Source organism: Sceloporus occidentalis, unplaced genomic scaffold (assembly GCF_023333645.1).
Source record: "Sceloporus occidentalis isolate IW3139 unplaced genomic scaffold, rSceOcc1.0.p SCAF_33, whole genome shotgun sequence".
NCBI classification, from domain to species: domain Eukaryota; kingdom Metazoa; phylum Chordata; class Lepidosauria; order Squamata; family Phrynosomatidae; genus Sceloporus; species Sceloporus occidentalis.
In genome coordinates this window covers 4890937-4913496 of record NW_028317013.1, presented here as the reverse complement: position 1 = coordinate 4913496, position 22560 = coordinate 4890937, and the positions used below count along the sequence as shown (strand labels likewise).

General features: G+C 40.3%; 1 protein-coding gene across 1 annotated transcript; it reads left to right on the top strand.

Annotated features, from left to right (window-relative positions):
- The first annotated feature begins 1928 nt into the window (after positions 1-1928).
- Positions 1929-9893, top strand: LOC149298369 (11-beta-hydroxysteroid dehydrogenase 1-like). Its single transcript, XM_089487515.1, has 6 exons — positions 1929-2016; positions 5582-5712; positions 6658-6769; positions 7322-7507; positions 8824-8967; positions 9670-9893. Exons 1-6 carry the CDS (start codon positions 1929-1931, stop codon positions 9891-9893), a joined length of 885 nt encoding a protein of 294 aa, XP_089343641.1.
- The last annotated feature ends 12667 nt before the right edge of the window (positions 9894-22560 follow it).

The window sequence follows — 22560 nt, the reverse complement described above, 5'->3', positions numbered from 1 at the left end:
TAGGTACGTCCTAGGGTTCAGACTGTTTTAGTCAGCTAGAGCAATACTTACAATATAGCATGTTAACAATATGTATCTCTTATTGTATGTGTGCTGGATACAGGTAGCAAGCAGTGAAACAATAGTGATGTAGATAGCATTCTGGTAATTTAGACGCTAATTGCTGTAGCATTTTTAGAGAAAACTTCATCAGAAGGGAGCAACCTTAAATTTCTGCTGTGTGATCTCTAGAGACCTAGGCACTAAAATCTGACCTGAAGGATCTGCCTGTGGCAGCTAAATACAAAGGCATTCAGGCAATCTTGAAATGTCTTGGTAGGGGTTGAGACATTCATCCTGTCTTCACGTCCTACAACCATTCTCCATCTATAGTCTACGCCCACATAATGAGCATATGTTACAGGTTCCTATGCTGAAAATGCTTACAATAATGTACTGTCTAAAAAGTTGTCCTTAGCTAGGGGTCAGGACCACCCAATTGCACAACCAGATGGATCAGTGATTCAGTATTTGATGTCCAAAACTGGCGGGTGGATCTGTTTTAAAAGAATCATCCATATACAACAAAAGATATAAGTGTAAAGCCTTGGCCTCCACATCCCTCCTATCAGCCCACTCTATGTCAATTCAATTCTCCTGCCTATGTTCCATCCATCACCCCACCTTTTGATCCTCCCATAAGCATATGGAGTCCCCCTGGAAAAGCACATATTAACAGATAAACTTACTCTAATACTGTACACATACCATCATGCACCGGCTTATTAACAATACACACACTTATGCTATACAGTAGTACTCCTATAGCTCCTAATGCCAACATGTATCCCTAGTAGATCTATATCCAACCATATTCTGTTACTGAATTTAGAAAGGTATTACAATATGGCAAGAAATCATCCTAAATAGTCCATAGGTTACTTCTATGTACCAGAAGTTGAGAAGCATTTAAAGCATCCAACAACCACCAAGGACCAAACTTTACTAAAAGCGCTTGGCAAAGTTCTAAATAAAGAGAAAGCACAATTGAAAACAATGGAATGTACTTGATGATCTGGCCACATTGCAGGAGAATTGTATTAAATATGGCCTTTAACCAATCCCCCCCTTTTATGTGTAATATAAAAAGTTTTTTTTCTGCAAATTACATCACCAACTATTTTATAGATGAAGGGTAGAATATATATCACATACACACAGTATAATAAACTGGGTACAGTAAATGAGAAAAAGAAAATTACAGCTAAACACCAACAATGCAGACATGATAAAAGCGAAACAGAGATCTGTATGAACAGATCTTGTGCACCTATCGTTGCCCCCTTTGCTTCCAAACAGCTTGTCTAAGCCCTCTTTGCTCATTGCTCCACCTCCAACATACCCTCTGGCACACATATGTAAACACATTTACTCAAATGTATACATGCTAACAAACACTCATATTCACTAACTCACACTCATTCAAAAAAAAACAACTCCCTCTCGCGCCACCCATGCTAACACACACATTTACACATACACATAAGGAGGAGAAGGGGAAACAAGTGGTCACAGGCATTGTCCAGGCCACTGTTTTATACACTTTTTACCTATGGGTGTGGTTAAAACACCTAAACTCAATAATTAGGAGGGTCTTATAGTATACACAAAACTTTTTTTTTCTGTGGATAGCACTATATAGATATTTTATCTATAATACGAGTGTTTTCCATAAAACACACCTTTGTGCAGCAGCCATGAACATTGTACACCCCATATGTAGTAGTGTAGTAGGAGTTACTGATAAGGGTGGAGGTCATAACTTTACAAACAGCAGAGAGCCAATCCCCTGTCCCGTGTAACATGTGAACCCTGCCTCTTAACACTCAGCAATGTTGGTGTAAAAGTTAAGGTTTCATAGTTCACTCTGCAGCAGCACTGCCTTAAATATGTCTCTGCTGATCAAAGTTATTGTTGCTTTTATTGGAATACTAGTGGCCTTTTATTTTTATTCCGGAGACGATGGATTTGATCCTGGTAAGTGTTTCCTGTTTTTTTCCTTTTTCCTGCAACAGAAACAACAAGCAGATTATTGCATTGGATGTAAGCTTTTTCACGCCACACTGACTGCAAGACATTTTTTTAACTCTAAAGTATCAGGGGTTAACAATTTCACCTTCTAGACCTTAATGTTTATTTGTATCTCTTTGAAATGTTTTTATGTATGTTTTAAAATAGTATTTCATTGAAATTCCCCAAATGATTTAGCAATTTTTTAGATTTAGTATAAAATCGGTACATTTAAAATACACATCCATAATTTATAACTGTGTTTATTATGTATATTTTATATCCTTTATATTTCAATGTGGTTTTGCATAAAACAATTTGTCAGGGGAGATTAGAGCTCCAGTTCTTTCACAGTGCTGGATTTTAGTCAATTTGCATCTTTGTCTCTTGGCAGCCTTGGGTCCCAGACTGGGAATGTCCTGTTGATCGTGGACATATAATTGGCGTGGATATTTAAAGGAATACACCAGCCATCTTATGCACTTGAATTTGTGTAATCGCTGAGTGGTCCCTTTACATTTTCATGGTTTCCCTATTGCAAATTAAGAGCTGACAGTTTTTTGGCCGAACACATCTCCATCCATGTGATACATGGTACTTTCACCGATCAGTTCCAGCACTGGCCACAGACCCCAGTCTGCATGCATGGAAATCACTCTCATTAATTTAATGAGAGCCCTTCCTGTCATTGATTGGCTGTTTCAAGCAGTTAATCAGTGGCAAGAGTCATTGGACCATGGCAGAAGAGGGCAGCTACACAGCTCCTACCATTTAAGTCAGTCTCTTCTTTTTCCTTCATTGATGAGGAATGCATACATCCTAAGTGTCCTGTTTGAAGCAATTTTAGGCACTGTCCCACAGAGCACACCCTCTGTCCTGGTTTTGAGGGCAGAGGGATCATGGGTTTCCCACTGAGTCATGGAATTGATGAATGTTGGCAGCACACACCACAATCGCATCTCCCAGATGGTCACCTTGGGATGCATTGAAGCAGAGCACTGTAATATGATGTAATATCCTGGTTTATTCCTTCAGTAAGCTGAATGGGCAAAGTTAAGTGGATGGCCCTGCACTAGCCCACACCTAGCTAAGCCCCAATGAATGTGCCCAAATGCTTTGGGGACTTGAAATGTTGGGGTGATGCTCTAGAGTTTCTTGCATTCTAAGTTAACTACTTATCAAGGTAAGCCATCTAAGATACATGCACAGGGCATTGTTTGTCCTGCCACTGGCCCCCATGGCCAGTCAAGGCCTGCGAGAACAATCTGGAGGAAAACTTTATATGCAAGTCATGTTATTGTTTACTTGAATAATATGCACCACTAACCTATAACAAAAAAAATAAGGAAAATTCAAATATATACACATATATATGATTTCTCAACTTCAAAATTAAAACAAAACTATATCGTCTAACATATTACTCTTTTATGGGGAAGGGGTTTATACGTGTGGGTAGGGGACAGGGCTATTCTGGAAGAGCGTGTCTGGGACTCCATAGGTCAGCAGACTCTTTTGTATTACTGTGCCTTGCTTCTAGGCAGTAACTTAACACACTGTGAAGAATAGCTTAATGGTAAGCACAAAACATATAAAACAGGACGTTACGATAGCTAATCCCACATTAAGGTTGGTGCAACTGAAAATGTGTACATAATAAAATCATTCCCTCCCCCATTGCTGATACCTGGAGTCACGGCTACACCTTGCTCATAATACTAACCTTGAACATTGGCTGTAGCAGTGCTTTTGACCCATTTATGTTTACCTTGGACCATGAGCACATTCAAGCCAATTATAGGTGAATCCTAGTTAAACATTTATCTTACTGTAGGCTGGGATAATCAAATAAAATACTTGTGTCCTGTGAAGCACCAGCAATGAACAATCCATATTTAATTTACTTTTTATGCACGTCAATATGAATTCTTCAACCTGTGAAAGTAAAAAACTGCTCCTGAACTGAGGTGTAGAATTTCCTCCTGAGATTTTTGTTCCACTGGCTGATTGGGGGTATGATCTGTCGAACACACCTGCAAGCCTAGAGGCTGAGCAGCAGGGAGGAAGGTGAATGCCTATGGGGGTTCCTCAGAGTCCTCCATGTACTGTATTTGCACTAATATAGGATGAACCCCCACAATTTGAATATTAATTTAGGAAAAAAAAGAAAAAGCCTGAATATAAGACTACCCTACAGGAAAAGTTTTACTAGTAAATTTTAATTCACATGTACAGTAAACATTTTTTTATATTAAAAACTATGCATTTCTTGTTTTTATTTCCTTTTATTTGCCAACCTGCCTGCAGTTATACACATTTGCCCCCTTGCTTGCCACACCTGCCCCCCCAGATATGCCTTATACCCCCCTGATATGCCACTCTGCCCCACCCAGAGTTACCAGTGCATCCCCAGACTTATCCCCGTGCTTCAGACTCCCTGGTGTCTAGTGGGGGCAGCCAGTGAACGTTTGCACGATGCACATAGAGAATCTGTGCTGCTACCCGGCACTTCCGCCAGGGCTTCTATTACTGAGCACCGGAGGGTCATCTCACGCCAGCACTCCGTCATAGATGCCCTGGTGGAGGTGCTGGACAGCAGCAGAAGTTGTCAGAGAGGAGGATACAGGTCCCTCTGGATCTTAGTCTTATAGTCAGACCTCTGTTTGAAATCGGATTATAAAATGACCTTGATTATAAGACGAGGGGTATTTTCTAGAGCATTTGCTCTGGAAAAAAAACCTTGTCTTATATTCGAACAAATTGAGTATTTCCAGCACCAAAATTAAAAAGGATCACGTTTAAGTCCTGTTGCATGATTAACAACCTGGCAAAGATGAATTAATCGTATGTGACATTATATATTTTCCCCAGTCATCTCCAGTAGTTCACTTTCCTACCACTGAGTGGCATGATCTATTTGAGAATGGAGGAGGCAGGGAGCTACAACTTCTTACTAAGCTAGAAATCTATTTAATTATCTGTCTAATAAAGAATGCATATTGAAGTAATAACTTTAATATGCAGATTTGATAAGGCAGTCTGGGTATCCAACTGTCCCTTTAACGATATAAAAATAAAATTTTGAAAATAATGTTCAACAGTTTCATTGAATCATATGGAGTAAAATATGTGTCTGTTTCCATTAACCTAATTATACTTGTATGTATATACCAATATGAAGCAAAAAAACCGAACTATTGGAATTAATCTAAACGATTACGATGTTGGCATGATTGTCAAAAAGGTTAATACTTTACATACTTGTTGATTACAGGTGTATATCATAGGGGTGCATTTACCAGGAACAGCAAAGCAAATTAGCAGCGGCGCTGCAGCTGGATGATAGAACGAATGCATGTGTGCTTATGCTCAAAACATGTGTTCGGTTAAAGGCATCTCATGTAAATGGAAAGGGAGCGTGTTGGGCCTGCACATTGTTGACAACCCAGGGAGCATTATATGTCTTATTTATACATTTGCTTTTACTGGATACAGTCTAGTTATCTTCTATCATTCTCTGTTTATCCACCAGCAATGCTAAAGGGGAAGAGGGTGATAGTTACAGGGGCCAGTTCCGGCATTGGAGAGCAGATGGCATACCATTTGGCACAGATGGGATCTCATGTCTTGATTACTGCCCGAACAGAAGAGAAGCTGAAAAAGGTAATATTCCAGCCCTTACAATTTACAGAAAAAAATCAAAATAAATACATTTTTAATTAAGCATGCATGTATTAAAAGAAAAGTATGGTCCATATTTTCTTATAAACTGAATAGTTTATATTTTATTGTATTAATCAAAATTCTACATTATTAAAGAAAACCCACACATGTAGAATGTTTTTTTGCAACTGAAGAATACATATTTTTCTTTAAGTTCTAAATATAGTGTGGTATACAGTCATGTAATGTGGAACTTAAGAGTACAGGGGCTTTGACTCCAGTGATGTTACCATGACATCATAAGGGGTACCAGTTCCAAGAGATATCCCTAAGATCTTTAAAGGCCTCAAAAGGATCACCAGTAAAAAAGATTAAGTAATAATAAAATGGTAAAAAAAAATGTACACGTTTTTACAAATGCAAAAATAGGTGCCCCTCCCACTACAAATATACTTTTGAAAACCATTTTTGACGCAGATATAAGTTCAAAAATTATTTAAAAAGTAGTATAGTATATACATAACTACATTAAAAAAAATCCCTAAAAATTCATGTGGAATGTTTTTTTTCAGTGGATCCGAATTTGTGAAAGAAATCTTAAGTATTTTTTTTTTCTATTTTATTGCTTTTTTTCCCATTTAATTCATACTAAATGACAGGCTATACGAAAAAAAAGCCCCATCTGTCTTTGGAAAAAAGATATATAATTTGTGTGGGTACACTATGCACGGAAATCATGAGTGAACAAATATTTGCTAAAAATGTCAAAAAAAGCTCCTGTCACTTAGGGGAGTAAAACACTATGTCACAAGGAGTCTGTACAACTGCTTGCCTCACTGGTCATCAGCACAATGTGAGTTCCTGTTTGGTTATCATAGGACCCAGCCTTGCCTAGTGACATGAAATAATGTTTTTTTTTGTTTGTTTGTTTGTTTTTCATTTTAGGTGGTTGAAAAATGTAAACAGTTGGGTGCAGCTTCTGCACATTACATTCCTGGAAGCATGGACAACATGACTTTCGCCAAGCAAGTTGTCCAGGAAGCAGAACGTTTATTTGGTATCTGATATGATGTGAAAACAGGGTTCTAAAACAGCTTGCGAGTGCCATATTTGCCCCAAACGGTCTGTTTGTGTCATTTTTGACCCTAGTTTGTCAGTGCCTCCACTTTGGATGTTCACTTGACGGATGTAACCTTCTCGCCCAATGGTCAGGATTCAATGCCGGAGACAAATCCTACAAAAGTAATTGGCTAGCTATCTTCCCATAGGCTACAATAGAACAGACTGAGGTTTTAAAGAAACAGATATATATTTTGTCCTAGCTAATGATTCTGGCAATAAATCTCATTGCAGTCTGTGACAGATTTGCTATTAAACAACTTGTAATGTGCACTTGTCTATGGCAATTAATCCAGCCCAATATGTCTTTGTTATAAACTTTAGGCATTAGAGAGGTATATAGTCTAATCCATTAGTCCGGATTAAATATTATATCGGTGATTGCATCTTCGTAACTTTATTCAACACGTGTTAGGAAATAAGAGCTACTTATCCTCCAGGTTTAATATAAAGCGAAATTTAATAATTTCTGTTTTCTTTTCCCAAATAGATGGACTGGACACGCTTATCCTCAACCATATTGGATACACATACTTTAATTACTTTGATGGCGATGTGGACCATGTACGCAATTTATTGGAAATTAATGTGCTAAGTTATGCAACCATGACGGTGGCAGCTCTCCCAATGTTGAAAAAGAGCAACGGGAATGTGGTGGTTGTTTCATCTATTGCTGGTAAAAATTGTAAAACACCTTCCTGACCTGTCACACTCCTGACTTGCCTTATATTTTCATTGAGTTTTACCTAGAAACCATAAAACTTATGGTGATACAAAAATATTTTGTACACTGGAGCCCCCCTTGCAGTGGAGAACCACTTGCAACTGACCACAAATGATTTTAATGAAACCAGAATCCCAAGACGATAGCTGAAAAGTTTCTTACATGAAGTTGGTTTTACTCCAAAGCAAATATTTCATTTTTTTAATAGAAAAGAGACCTCTGTAGCGACTAGCAGATGGGTTTACATAACCCTGCCTGCATTAATGGAGGTGCCTCTCCCTTTCCCTGCTCTCCCCTCACCCACCATACGAATAGCGAGAATGAAAGCAGGAAATGCTATTATAAAAGGGTTATAATGCTAAGACACATCCACTTTACACCAATCAACCCTATGAAGAGTTTCCTACCAGCTGCCAGAAGATTCCTGCCTGCCCTCCCTGTTCTAGGGTACTGGCAATTCAGTTGCGCTGAAGAGTGAAGTGTTAGGTGGCAAACCCACAAGGGGTTAATGCCAGGATCATGGTTAGATGTTGTTTATGATGATGTCAGTAAGGTGACACGGTTTAAGCTGATCCGCTGTGTTGCGGAACGACCAGTGGTATCTGGCGCGTAGTCAGATGTGGTCAGAGGTTTTATAGTACTAAATTGGGACCTTCAGCAGGCTTAATGTAGTTAGGTAGTTTATTTGCTGAATAACTGATTTCTCTGTTTATCGGTTTTTAATATAGAACGTTGCGGCATTTAGGTAAATGAAGACCACGGCCATTTCTAAATTCCAAAATCGTCTGGAGTCATTATTGTGTGTGTCTTTTATTTAAGGTTATACAATTATTGTCACCGCATTGCATAGGCAAAGAGAAAAATGGAGATGGTGTTATACTTTGCATTACAAAATGCAAACACTTCTCCTGTAAGACTAACATGTATGGTTCTTGATGTCACTTCACTAATTTAATTACGAACTAGGGAAGTCCATAACAGCCATTTAGCTGCAGAGATTTGTACATTCGGCCATTAGTTATGTGTAATAAATAAATGAAAACTACAGCTCTGTAACCTCCCTCTTAATAAAATTAAAAATCTCAGATGCCTGTGTAAATTAGAGGTGAGCTTGTAAAGTGATTTCTTTTCAAGCTTGAACGCCCAATCCACTGCTTATTGCATCTTCTAGGAAGGCTGGCCCTAGAGGCATGGCATTTGAAAAATATTTGTATTTCGTGCTGTTCTTTTGAGGTAAAAATGTAAGGATCGTATCCTTCTTTATACAGGTAAAGTTGGCTTGCCACTTTCTGTTCCATATTCTACCACCAAGTTTGCCCTAGATGGCTTTTTCAGCTCATTACGCATGGAATTTAAGCAGCAGAAAATCAACGTGTCGGTCACACTATGCGTCATAAGTTATATAGACACAGGTAAGCTTTTTAACTTTTCCAAAAATCATTCCGTGTTGTCTCTGTGTCTCCAGTGTGGTGTATAAAGAAGTCATCTTTCTCTATAAATAACTAATTAGTTAGTATGGTTCTCTTTATAAGTTATTCCCAAAAAACATGCCACCACCTTATTGGTTCATATTGCACTTTTCCTACACATTTCATCAACATATTAAATGCTTAATCCAGTTATATCTTAATGTACAAGATATTTATTATATAAAGAATTTCCTGTTAATCCATAAAAAAAACAAATATGATGGTGATAATCAGTGGAATGGACACACACTTCATCTAAGGGCAAAGTAGATGGCCAAATGGTTCTTATCTGCCATCAAATTCTATATTTCTATCACTAATTACAGCTGGATTTTCAGATTAGGCACCATAGGAACAAGTCTGTGTTGATGCAATACAGGTTGTGTATTATGTGGTTTAAAGTAATCACAAAATACCAAAGGTCTTATGTAAAAGTGTCTCAGGACTGGAAGTTATACTTATTACCATCCTGGACACATATATATGTTACATGATGTGATATGGGACTATTGAATCAGATATAGAATTGTGCTAAAAATAGCGCTGGTAAATTAAGATTTCTACAGATTAAATTTTAAGGCAATACAACCATTTATACCGCTATTATGTGCTTTTTGAATTATATAAAATATATACTTTTTGCAGATTCAGCTGTAAATACTGTGTCAAAGGTGATCCAGCAGCCAGCTGCTCCAAAGGAAGAGTGTGCCTTGGAAATCATTAAAGGAGGTACCCTGCGAAAAAGGGAGGTCTACTATAAGTATGAAGCCACCAAGATTCCACTTCTCCTTCGAGATTGGGCTCCAGAATTTCTAGAGTACCTTGTCTTGAAAAACTATGACATGGAGAAAGTCAAGCAGACAAAATGATTGTCCTGCCAACTCCTACTTAACTTCAATGTCAAAACAATGTTATATTTAGAATATTTAAATATCTTGTTGTATACAAAATGTTCTTCTTCATCAAAGAGATGAAGTAACTAATAAGCAGTCTCATAAATCAACACATACATAAAACAAAAGGCATTGAAATCAAAATTATTCTCACAATATGTGTGAATATGTTACTGATGCTTTTATTTCCCTGTATTCTATAATAAAGATCATGTGTTCACAAACTGAAGGGTAAAACTCTGTATGGGTAATAAAATCAGAGTGGGTAAGCATACACATTCTTATTACATGTTTCTCATTTATACCAGCAGATGTAAATTGTGACACATAATAAATAAAAGTATATTTACACACTAAATAAAGCTTGTAGCTGTATAGTGTGTAATAGACCTGTGCTAAAGGGCCATAAATGATTTGGACAAATTTTCATTATTGAACAACAGATTTTGTTTCCTGCCCTTTCAGTTGAGATGGAAAATTCGGAAATAAAAATTGGTTGTCGCTCACCCTCATTCACTCTCTCACGCTCCATCTCAATGTCTCCCTCCACAACGCACTTATGTGCCTGCATCTTTTCCGCAGCTCCCCTTGTATCTTCATGTTTTTTTGCTTGTTTTCTATTCACCTTTCTTGGTCACTTCTCCTCGCTATATGCTGTGTTATCTAGGTCTCCTGGAGTGCTTCTGCAAAAGGGTGGAGACTCAGTGCACATCTACTCCCTTGACTGAAGAAATGGGGGAGAGGCTGTCCCTTTGGGGCTCCAACCTATTCTGAGGACAGAATAATGCAGACAGATAAGCGGAGAAGGTGGCTGGCACGGTGCAACAGAACAAAGCCTCTCCCTCATTTCTATGCACAGGTCTAGTGTATAACACCGTTTTCCTTGGCCCTGACATCTTTGCTGGCACCTACGGAGATCCTGGCCTCTGCATAGTTGAGAGTTAGGTGTTAATATTTATTAATTTGGAAGTGCCTCTACCTAGTAATACTCTAGGTATTATTGTGCACTACGACACATATATCACACAGAACAGAAACAAATCAACAACCTACATTATATCTGAATAAAATTCATAACGAGAAACATCCCACCTCAATTCTCAATATGTATTATCATACACTTCCACATTGTGTAACTTCTCAATGCCTCCACCATCAACAATGTTCAATATCATAAAGAGGATTTGGGTCAACAACACCAGAGAGAATAAATATCAACGGGTAATGCGGTTAATATGCCAAATCTTTTTTTTACCTTATTTGCCCAACCTCAGTGAGGACTCGACACCTAGTAGGTGAACTCTTTACACTTTTCGCGCCAAACAATGCTGCTCAGTCATAGGCATACTGACCAGATCATTTCCTGTGTTAAGTAGCGTTTACCCAAAGTGCTCCGCAATGTGCAACATACATAAAACATAATACACATTGAAACGGCAACATACATAGTACATAATATCCTTTTTCATCAATTTCATTTTTTTTGCTGGCACTTCTGCTGTGCTTCTATGAGGGAGCACCGGCGTGACATGACCTTCATGGCATATAGGGGGTATAAGGCATATCAGCGAGCAGGGCCGGAACTGGTAATGAAAAGCAGCCCTGGAAACATTTGGAGACCGGCCCCATATAGTTTATCTCACAGTCTATACCCACACGCACCCTTTATACATACCCGAGTCACACTATTTGCTATACAAATAACTATAAAACATTCTTTTTATCACATTGTTTGTATTAAAATGCCAGAAAGCAAAAGTGTTAAAAGGCCCTAATAAATTAAATACATTAGACATAATGAAATCAAAACATTTGCTACTGCAAAAATTTTTTTGGGGGGGGGATTTGGATCCTTTTTTTTCGACAACTGTTTATCATTAGATTTATTGGTTTAGTATATATATATATATATATATTTATATATATATATACCATATTTGCTCGATTATAATACCCCTCGTCTTATAATCGGGGTCGTCCTCCTGTCCCCCCCCCCCGCCCCACTTACCGGTGCCTCTGAGTCCCCGGTGTGTAGCTGGGGCAGCGTGTAGATGTGTACACGATTCGCGTAGACAACTTCCGCTGCAGCAGGTGTGGCTAGCAGCGGGGGTTGTCTGCGTCCATCGCAGCCGGGGAAGGTCTGCCAGTCGGGGAAGGTCTGCCAGTCGGGGAAGGTCTGCGCGATGGACGCAGACAACCCCCGCTGCTAGCCACGCCTCCTTCCTGCTGCAGCGTAAGTGCGTGGGATCTACACACTGCCCCGGCAACATGACAGGGAAGTCAGACGCACCGGTAAGTTTGGGGGGGGCGGGGGAGTGTTAAATGGGGGGCATAAGGCATTTCTGGAGGCAGAGTGCTCTGTGAAATGCCTTTTAACCCCCTTAATGCCACTCTGCCTCCAGAAATGCCTTTTTAACCCTTTAAGGCATATCATGGGGCACAGTGGCATATAGGGTTAAAAGACATATCATGGGGCACAGTGGCATTTAGAGTGTTAAAAGGCATATCATGGGGCACAGTGGCATATAGGGGGTATAAGGCATTTCTGGGGCAGATGTGCATAACTTGGGGGCAGGTTGGAAAATAGAAGGAAATAAAACCAAAATATTTTTCTCAATCATAGCTTTTATTTAAAAAAAAATAGTTTAGATGAATTAACATTTACTGGTAAAACTTTTTTCCTATAGGGTCGTCTTATATTCAGGCTTTTTCTTTTTTTCCTAAATTAATATTCAGATTTGAGGGGTCGTCTTATAATCAGGGTCGTCTTAAATATATATACAGTAACAACGAAAGCTCTCACTCCGTAATGTTTATTTGCAGATAACTGGTAACACTCATTCAAGAAGAATCTTCTATATTAATATTTCAGTATATCCTTTGTTGCATATAGCTGATAAAAAAACATATATTTCTGCATCATAGCTGATGATCTGCTTTTGGCTCCTGGCATGGGGTTTGACAACATTCCTGGTTTGCCTTATCATCTGGACTCAGACCTCTTTGCATGGACTTTGATTCTCCTTTCTTATCCTTCGGTACGTTGCTATTGTTCCTCTTGTACGTTACCTAGGTTCCTCAGACCCTGTTGCCCTCTGCCCGTTCCAGACTCCGCTGCCGCATGCTGTCCAAACCCCATTGCTGTGACCTTGTTCAAAGACTCCATGCATCTTGGAGTTGTGTCTACAGATGGCGCCAAGAGAAAGTCTAATGCTACAGAGCCATCTGTAACTTGAAGCAGCAAAACCTGTCTGTCTCCAGTTGATATCTAAGCACAATCCTGCCCATGTGCAGGGACTCTCACTTGGCATCTGCGACCTGACCTGGCATCCCTGACCCACATTGACTTGAAAAAATCAGGAGAGTGCAAAGCAGGTTTGCCTTTTATACAGTTGAACCAGGAGAATACGCTTCAGTATCTGGGAGTTAAAACTACCCATAAACAAAAAAATAACTCCCTAAACTATACAGTATATTCCCTGAAAGCAAATTGCCCGAGGAGCTCAAATACGCTTTTATTGCCATATACAGGATTAAATTTGGAGACTTTATATGGGAGTGCTCCCCACAATGTCAGAGGGAACATCCACTGATGGCAGCAGGAGCGTCTACTGACATGAACGGCAACACCCCCAATGTCAGCGAGATCACCCACCGACATCAACTGCATCCCACAAGGGTAGGCTCTGGGTAGCCGGGGTACCTAAATGGTATGGTCATTAAACCCCTGACAGAAGGTCATTGGGCCTTTTAATTAGGGTCACTTATGCAAAATGATTTAAAATCAGTATAATTTTGTTTTTCTTCGCTTACCATAAAATTGCAAGCGCCTTAACATTTAAAATCACTGTGGCAGCCAAATAGTCAACTAAACAAGAAAGTATTATTGTCACCATAGCAGAGGAGTCAGTGTAAAAAAAGAGCAAAAGAGAAGAGGCGGAAAGACTGATGCTGTGGCTTTCTTAATTTCCTGTTTCAGAGAAAAAAAAACAGCACACAAAAAGTGCCAGAAGCCCATGGTGTTGAACCTATGTGAGTCTTCTTCAATGAATTATCTTCTCCAGTTCATACCACAGACAGATTATTCACTGATTTGCTGAACTGTAATGCACAGGTAATGGCTGCTACCCTATTTCTTTGTTCCATTAACTAAACAGTTTATATTTTCATTTATTTTTATTCTAGCTTTGTTTATATTATTTAAGCTTCTTAAACTGGAGTTACATATGTGTGGGTTTTTATGAGGCAAGTGAAGACATCTGTGGTACTAAGGCTTAAAAATACTTTCCTGTTTTGGCAAATATTCATTTTCTTCTGTTTTGAGAAAATCTGATAAAAAACACCATTCTTAATCACATTAACAATAGGTATATAGAGAAAGTGTATTTAGAAGCTTGCATGTGTTTTTCTCAAAAGTAAAGTTCCAGGTGGGGTCCAAATGTGTCTGGGTTTTTAAAGTAAAATGTGGACTAGTGTGCATAATAATCACCCATAATGGCCAGTGCTGACTTTTAGGTTGATAGTAATCAGTAGAACAATACGGTGTATCTCTCCAACCGTGGGTCTCAGCCAGTTTCACCCCACCCTCCATTCAATGTACTAGCAGCTTTCCATGGCCGGTCTCAGGACTAGTAGTATGGGGACACCAGGCAGTGGCGTACTATTCTTAAGAAGAAAGGTGTGAAGTAGTGATAGCCCAGGGCCACTTTATCAGAGGCAGATCATCCTATTAGAGGCAGATTACTCCCTTAATGCTTTGTGCTCCAGTTCATGTATTGTAATCGTTATGTCTACAATAAAAATAAGGAAACAAAAAAAAAAGAAATATAAAGTGGTTGGGGCTAGCCCTTCCTGCAATATTTCTGGCCCTGTCCACTGAGTTTATCATAACTTGTGTATGCTTAGAATCTATGTAGTATTAATAGCTCCCATAATCTTATTGTAAGCATTTGCATCTTTATATTTGTAACTTACATTTTTCATAGTTATAGCCATATGTTCTAGTCTTTTTGATCTTGTAATTTATATTCCATAGCTGTATTATACATACATTATACTGTTTTGTGAGTAAATCGTCAAAAGAAGAATTACCATGTTTGCTCAATTATAAGACGACCCTGATTATAAGACGACCCCCCAAAATTTGAATATTACCGTATTTGCTCGATTATAAGACGACCCTGATTATAAGACGACCCCCCAAAATCTGAATATTAACGTAGGAAAAAAAGAAAAAGCCTGAATATAAGACGACCCCAAAGGAAAAAAGTTTTACCAGTAAATGTTAATTCATGTAAACTATTTTTTTTAATAAAAGCTATGATTGAGAAAAATATTTTTTTTGTTTTTATTTCTTGTATTTTCCAACCTGTCCCCCAGTTATGCACATCTGCCCCCAGGCTTGCCACACCAATATGGCACTGTGGCCCATGATATGCCTTTTAACCCTCTATATGCCACTGTGCCCCATGGTATGCCTTTTGACCCCCTATGTGCCACTCTGCCTCCAGAAATGCCTTATACCCCTATATCCCATTCTGGCATTTAGGGGGTTAAAATGCATATTATGGGGCAGAGTGGCATATAGGGAGGTATAAGGCATTTCAGGAGGCAGAATGGCATTAAGGGAGTTAAAAGGCATTGTATAGAGCACTCTGCCTCCAGAAATGCCTTATACCCCTATATGCCACTCTGGCATTTAGGGGGTTAAAAGGCATATTATGGGGCAGAGTGGCATATAGGGAGGTATAAGGCATTTCAGGAGGCAGAGTGCTCTATTAAATGCCCCCTTAACGCCACTCCAGAAATGCCCTATGCCCCCATTTAACACACACACACACCCTATAACCCCATTTAACTAACACACACACACACACACTCTCTCCCCCCTCTCTCCCCTCAGCCCTCTCTTACCGGTGCTTCCAGCCGGGTCAGCGGGTTGACGTCGCCTTCCGCTGCAGCCGGAAGGAGGTGGAGTTGGCAGCGGGGGTTTTTCTGCGTCCGTCGCGGATACCTTCCCCGGCTGTCAGAGATCAGAGTTCCCTGCACCGGTGTGGCACTGATCTCTGACAGTCGGGGAAGGTCTACGCGACGGACGCAGACAACCCCCGCTGCTAGCCACACCTCCTTCCGGCTGCAGCGGACGTTGTCTACGCGGATCGCGTAGACGTCAACCCGCTGCCCCGGCAATACAGCAGGAAGCACCGGTAAGTGTGTGTGTGTGGGGGGGGGGGGGGAGACAGGAGGATCCAGGTCCCCTGCAGCGGTGCGGGGGATCTGGATCTTAGTCTCCTAATCAGACCTCTATTTGAGGTCTGATTAGAAGACGACCCCGATTAGAAGACGAGGGGTATTTTTCAGAGCATTTGCTCTGAAAAAAACCTCGTCTTATAATCGAGCAAATACGGTAATTTAGGAAAAAAGAAAAAGCCTGATTTTAAGACTACGCTATAGGAAAAATGTTTTACTAGTAAATATTAATTCACATGTAAACTATTTTTCATATTTAATAAAAACTATGATTGAGAAAAATGATTTTTTTAGAGGTTTGACTATAAGACTAAGATCCAGATCCCCCGCAGCGCTGCAGTGGACCTGGATCCTCCTCTCTAGTAGCCAGAGGACATCTGCACGATGCTCACAGACAACCTCCGCTGCTGTCGGCACTTACGTTGGGTCTTCTATGACGGATCAAGGCGTGACATGACCTTCCGGTTCTCAGTCATAGAATCCCCAGGAGGATGTGTACGTGCATCGCACAGATGTTCAGAGAGTCTGAAGCACAGGGGACAAGTCTGGGGATGCATTGGTAGAGTGGCAAATAGGGGGTTATAAGGCATATCTGGGGGGCAGAGTGGCAAACAGGTGGGTATAAGGCATATCTGGGGGGCAGAGTGTGAAGCTGGGGGGGCAGATGTGCATAACCGGGGGCAGATGTGAATAAGTGGGGGGCAGGTTGGCAAATAAAAGAAAATAAAAACAAGAAATGCATTTTTCTCAAACCTAGTTTTTATTAAATATGAAAAAAAAGTTTAAAATGCACTAGTAAAACTTTTTTCCTATGGGGTAGTCTTTTATTTTTTGTTCTTTTTTCATAATTAGGGTCGTCTTATAATCAAGCAAATGCTATATATATATATATATATATATATATATATATATATACAAAATAGGTTTTTTGTGCGACGCTCTACAAACTTCTGTTTAAAATTTTAGATTCACCAGCTCAAGGGGGCAGCCAGGTACAGTATGCCGCCAGGTTTTTTGCATAAATGAGTCAGTGACTCACTTATCAATAGTGTTAATGCACGAACATTTTTTCTCTGGTTTAAACGCCATGCACTCCCACGCTGTTTTGCTTTTCCTCTGTTATTTTGCCTGTTCAACGTCATTTTTTAGATATGTCAAGCCCTGGGATGGTTATCAGTGGTAGTAAAAGTGCTAGCTCATGCTGAAAGTTAAGATGCTGGTGGTCTGGTGTAAACAGATAATAGACTTAAGGAAACTTGCTGGGTGCAAGTGGTGCTCTGACACCTAGCTTTGGTTAAGTGACACAGGGATACTTCAGATCCTCTGCATCTGTGAACTTTTAGGGTGAGTGTGTAACTGCGTCTTTTTGTCAATTTGAAGATTGCTATTTTTTAAAATGTTTTACTAGCGCTTTTTGTTTCGCAAAAGCCTAAGCATGATAGTTCTATTAAATTAAACAATCAACTTATTGAAACACAAAATAACATTTCAGCCGATATCTTATAATGAAAATAATAATTATACCATCAACAAATACTAGGACAGGCAATAAATTGAAGCCATTATGAATACTATTTCTTTTTTATTTTTAACTGGCATGTATAACTGGCATGACTACTTGCATGGACTTGTTTATTATATGTTTGCAGGCAGTGAAGCACACCGCTGTCCCACTATATTCTGTTTTAGCACCTTATCCAATATGACAATGAGCATTACGTGGTTCCAGAAACGCACCTATGGTTGGCTAATACCAATATACCCAGTTTACCTGTTCCTATTAACCGTATATGGGACATATGTACTTCACATACAAAAACAGTGACCTACCAAAATACGTGTGCCAATATTTTCACCTTTATTGCGTTAACATTTTTGATTGAATATTAATTATTTCAGGAAACAATTTGACTACTTGATATTATTAATTATTGCACATAATTTATACTAGACTTGTGCATTCGTCTTCGGGCGAACATGGAAACGAACACGAAGAGTGCGTTTTCGTGTTCGTTCCGAAGACACGCCGAAGAGAAGACGGCGGCGGTAAAACGTAGGCGAAGACGAAGACACACACCACGAAGATCTTCGTGATTGTCTTCGTCTTCGTCTACCATTCCCCCCCTTCATCTTACCTTGTCTTGGCTTCGCGGCATCGCGGCAGTTCCCGGAAGTGGAAATCCGCAGGTTCGCCGTCACGGGTTACAGGGCAGTGCGAATGAGCCTATTGGTCGCCTACAGGGACCTCCTCTGGCATCAACCAATTGGTTGATGCCAGAGAAAGACCCTGCAGGTGACCAATAGGCTCACTCGCACGGTCTTTGTAGCCCCTGACAGCGAACCTATGGATTTCCGCTCCCGTTAACCCCTTCGATGCTGCGTTAACACAGCATCGAAGGGGTTAACGGGAGCAGAAATCCATAGGTTAAAGGGCCGTTTGGTTGATGCCAGAGAAAGACCCTGCAGGTGACCAATAGGCTCACTCGCACGGTCTTTGTAGCCCCTGACAGCGAACCTATGGATTTCCGCTCCCGTTAACCCCTTCGATGCTGCGTTAACACAGCATCGAAGGGGTTAACGGGAGCAGAAATCCATAGGTTAAAGGGCCGTGCAAGCGACCAATAGGCTCACTTGCACGGCCCCTTAACCCTTTAAAAAAAAGTTAACCCCTAACTAATTGAACAGGGATGGAGACCAGTGGCATCGGCAGTGCCGATGCCACTGGTCTCCCTCCCTGTTCAATTAGTTAAATGTCCGTACGAGCGACTTTATTGGTCGCTCGTACTGACATTTAACCCGGCACAGACTAACTAATTGAACAGGGAGGGAGACCAGTGGCATCGGTCTCCCTCCCTGTTCAATTAGTTAAAGACCAGTGGCATCGGCAGGGCAAGTTGCAGCATTGGGGTTTTAAAACCCCAATGCTGCAACTTACCCTGCCGATGCCACTGGTCTCCCTCCCTGTACAGAGTTAAATGTCCATACGAGCGACTTTATTGGTCGCTCGTACGGACATTTAACCCGGCACGGACTAACTAATTGAACAGGGAGGGAGACCAGTGGCATCGGTCTCCCTCCCTGTTCAATTAGTTAAAGACCAGTGGCATCGGCAGGGCAAGTTGCAGCATTGGGGTTTTAAAACCCCAATGCTGCAACTTACCCTGCCGATGCCACTGGTCTCCCTCCCTGTACAGAGTTAAATGTCCGTACGAGCGACTTTATTGGTCGCTCGTACGGACATTTAACCCGGCACGGACTAACTAATTGAACAGGGAGGGAGACCAGTGGCATCGGTCTCCCTCCCTGTTCAATTAGTTAAAGACCAGTGGCATCGGCAGGGCAAGTTGCAGCATTGGGGTTTTAAAACCCCAATGCTGCAACTTACCCTGCCGATGCCACTGGTCTCCCTCCCTGTACAGAGTTAAATGTCCGTACGAGCGACTTTATTGGTCGCTCGTACGGACATTTAACCCGGCACGGACTAACTAATTGAACAGGGAGGGAGACCAGTGGCATCGGTCTCCCTCCCTGTTCAATTAGTTAAAGACCAGTGGCATCGGCAGGGCAAGTTGCAGCATTGGGGTTTTAAAACCCCAATGCTGCAACTTACCCTGCCGATGCCACTGGTCTCCCTCCCTGTACAGAGTTAAATGTCCGTACGAGCGACTTTATTGTTCGCTCGTACGGACATTTAATTAATTGAACAGGGAGGGAGACCAGTGGGATGTGCCGGGTAAGTTGTAGCATTGGGGTTTTAAAAGTCTGCACGAGCGACCAACAGAGTCGCTCGTGCAGACTTTTAAAACCCCAATGCTGTAACTTACCCGGCAGATCCCACTGGTCTCCCTGTTCTATCAGTTAATAAATTATAGAACAGGGAGACCAGCGGGATCTGCCGGACAATTACGGCACCAGGAGTATAACAGTCTGTACGAGCGACCCTATTGGTCGCCAGCAGGGGGCTCGTCTGCCATCAACCAATGGCAGACGAGCCCCCTGCTGACGACCAATAGAGTTGCTCATACGGACATTTAAACTCCTGGCGCCAGAGCGGCTTTAACCCCGTTTTAACCCCTTAACCGGGGAAAACGAAGAAAACCCGAGCACGAAGAATGTCCGTGAATATTCGCCCGAAGAGAAGACAGGACCAGGCGAATATTCGCGGAATACGAAGTTTTTTTTTTTGCCGAAGACGAGCACGATGACGAACACAAAGAGCCCCCTGGTGCCCAAGTCTAATTTATACTAATTCATACATTCTAAGTGTCCTTCTGTGCATCCCACATCTTTGTCCCCCTTTCCTCTGCTGATGTCCCTTTTTTTCTAGGAGCTCAGAATGTTTGATGAACATGAGTATAGCACAGAATCCAAAAAAGCAAGTTTATAAATAAAATTGTGCAGAAAAAAATACGTTTTTTTGTACAAATTACCCCATAGCCATGTGAATAACCATATCCCCAAAAACAAAAGTAGCTGTCTTTTTTTTGGCCATTTAACATCTATTCTTTCATTTACACTGCTCAGGCCACAAAATATTCGAATCATTTTTATCTATTGCTTGATATAGCGCCATCATATTCTGCAGCCCTGTACAAAGGGTAAATAGGACATGGCAAGTAGTGCTTAACATAACAATGTGGACTTCTCAAGAGTTTACAAGCGGTATTATAAGAGTTGTTACCAGCTGAATCCTAATGTAAATGTGAATAAACTAGTATCATCGCTCTTGGTTGGATCTGAGTTGGCTGTTAGGAGTTATTATTTACTAAGAGCCAGGGGGCTGCTAGCGGGCTAAATGTACTGTTCTATTTCACATTTATCATGTATTTATATCCTAATTACCCATCTGAGCTAACAGACTTTTCAGGTTGCCTCAGCATAGGGGTTTACAATGGAAATCATATTTATTTGTTTGTTGCTTTTTTTTTAATCATTTATGTTGCATCTTTCCGATAACAAATACTACTTAGTTATTTTGAGACATAGGGTTCTCGCGTTGTGATCATGGATCACCTTGTGCATTACATAAACAGTCTGTCTTTGTTAACCTATGACAAGAGAAGACATGTACCTGTCACACCTACCTGTCAATAGCCTATCAGCATCCAGACCGGAGACCACAAGATCTTCTGCAAAATGTAACTAGGGTTCTCCACGATTGTAGAAACATTAAGACAACTTTGGGCTTTAATTTGAGAAAAAAAAAATAAGGACAGACACTTGTTTCTTCTTGAACAGCAAGATCTTGTACGTATTTTTTTTTCACTCAGTGGGAGTGCTGCAGCAGTAATGTGTGGGATATGCTTAACAGCAACGAAAGAATGAAGTAGTCAAACCGGTTTATTTGTTTAGAATGTAAATACTGTAAAATGTTGAAATGAAACTCATTTATAACTGCTGCTCTCCATTTATTTTGTACAAAGGGATGTTTCTGAAGTTAAACATGTGTACATATGATAAACATGTATTTTTTTCACTTTGTTGAGAATTTTTCAGACCATTTTAAACGTGTTGTGTGTTCTATGTATTTTGGGCTGATGAATACTATAGCCGTTGCTGCCGCCCAAGAGTGATGGGAGTTTGAGCGCAGGGCTTTCTTCTGTGTGTTTGCATTTTAAACATGTCCGATGCAGTTTCTGCCATTATTATTTTTCATAAGGGGCTAAGTTTACCAATTGCTACTACCACAGCACCCTACCAACATTGTTAACCCCTTAAGGACAATGGGCGGTCCCTAAACCCATTGAAAACAATGCATTTTGAGCCCGTACATGTACGGGCTTTGTCATTAAGGGGTTAAAGCAGACCTGTCTCATCTACAAGTGGTTCAGGAAGCTTTAACGATGCTTAATGATATATTTTTACTTTTAGAGCCCATCTTTTATTTTAACATGAATAAAATTTACCAGCAGGCTTCCACATGTTGGTTTCCATGCCCTTATGTTAACATGTATTTTTAAAACATGTTCCAATAGTAGAGGGTGTAGCATGTGCTCAGAATGCCAATAGTGGTATTATAAATGATATTTTAATACATATTTTTAGGTAAATAGAAGAAACAACCAAATGAAAGCATTAGATTTGTGTCAATATATTAACTAAAAAAGTATGATAACAGATCAGGACTAGGCTTTGTAGGGAACTAAATGCCCATTACAGGTAATAAGTGTACAAAAAAACATACACATAAATAAAAATATTTTTGTTTATGTCTGTTGGCGGATGGACAGGTACCTTTATCTTCTGGCTAGTATATATTAGTGATCAATGTTTCCATGTTAGGGAATGTTAATATGTTTTACTTTTTTTTCTTGGTAGGGACTGCTGAAAACGATATCATCATATCAAATATCTAAGAATAAACCAAAGTTCTGCAGGTTTTGTTTTGATAATC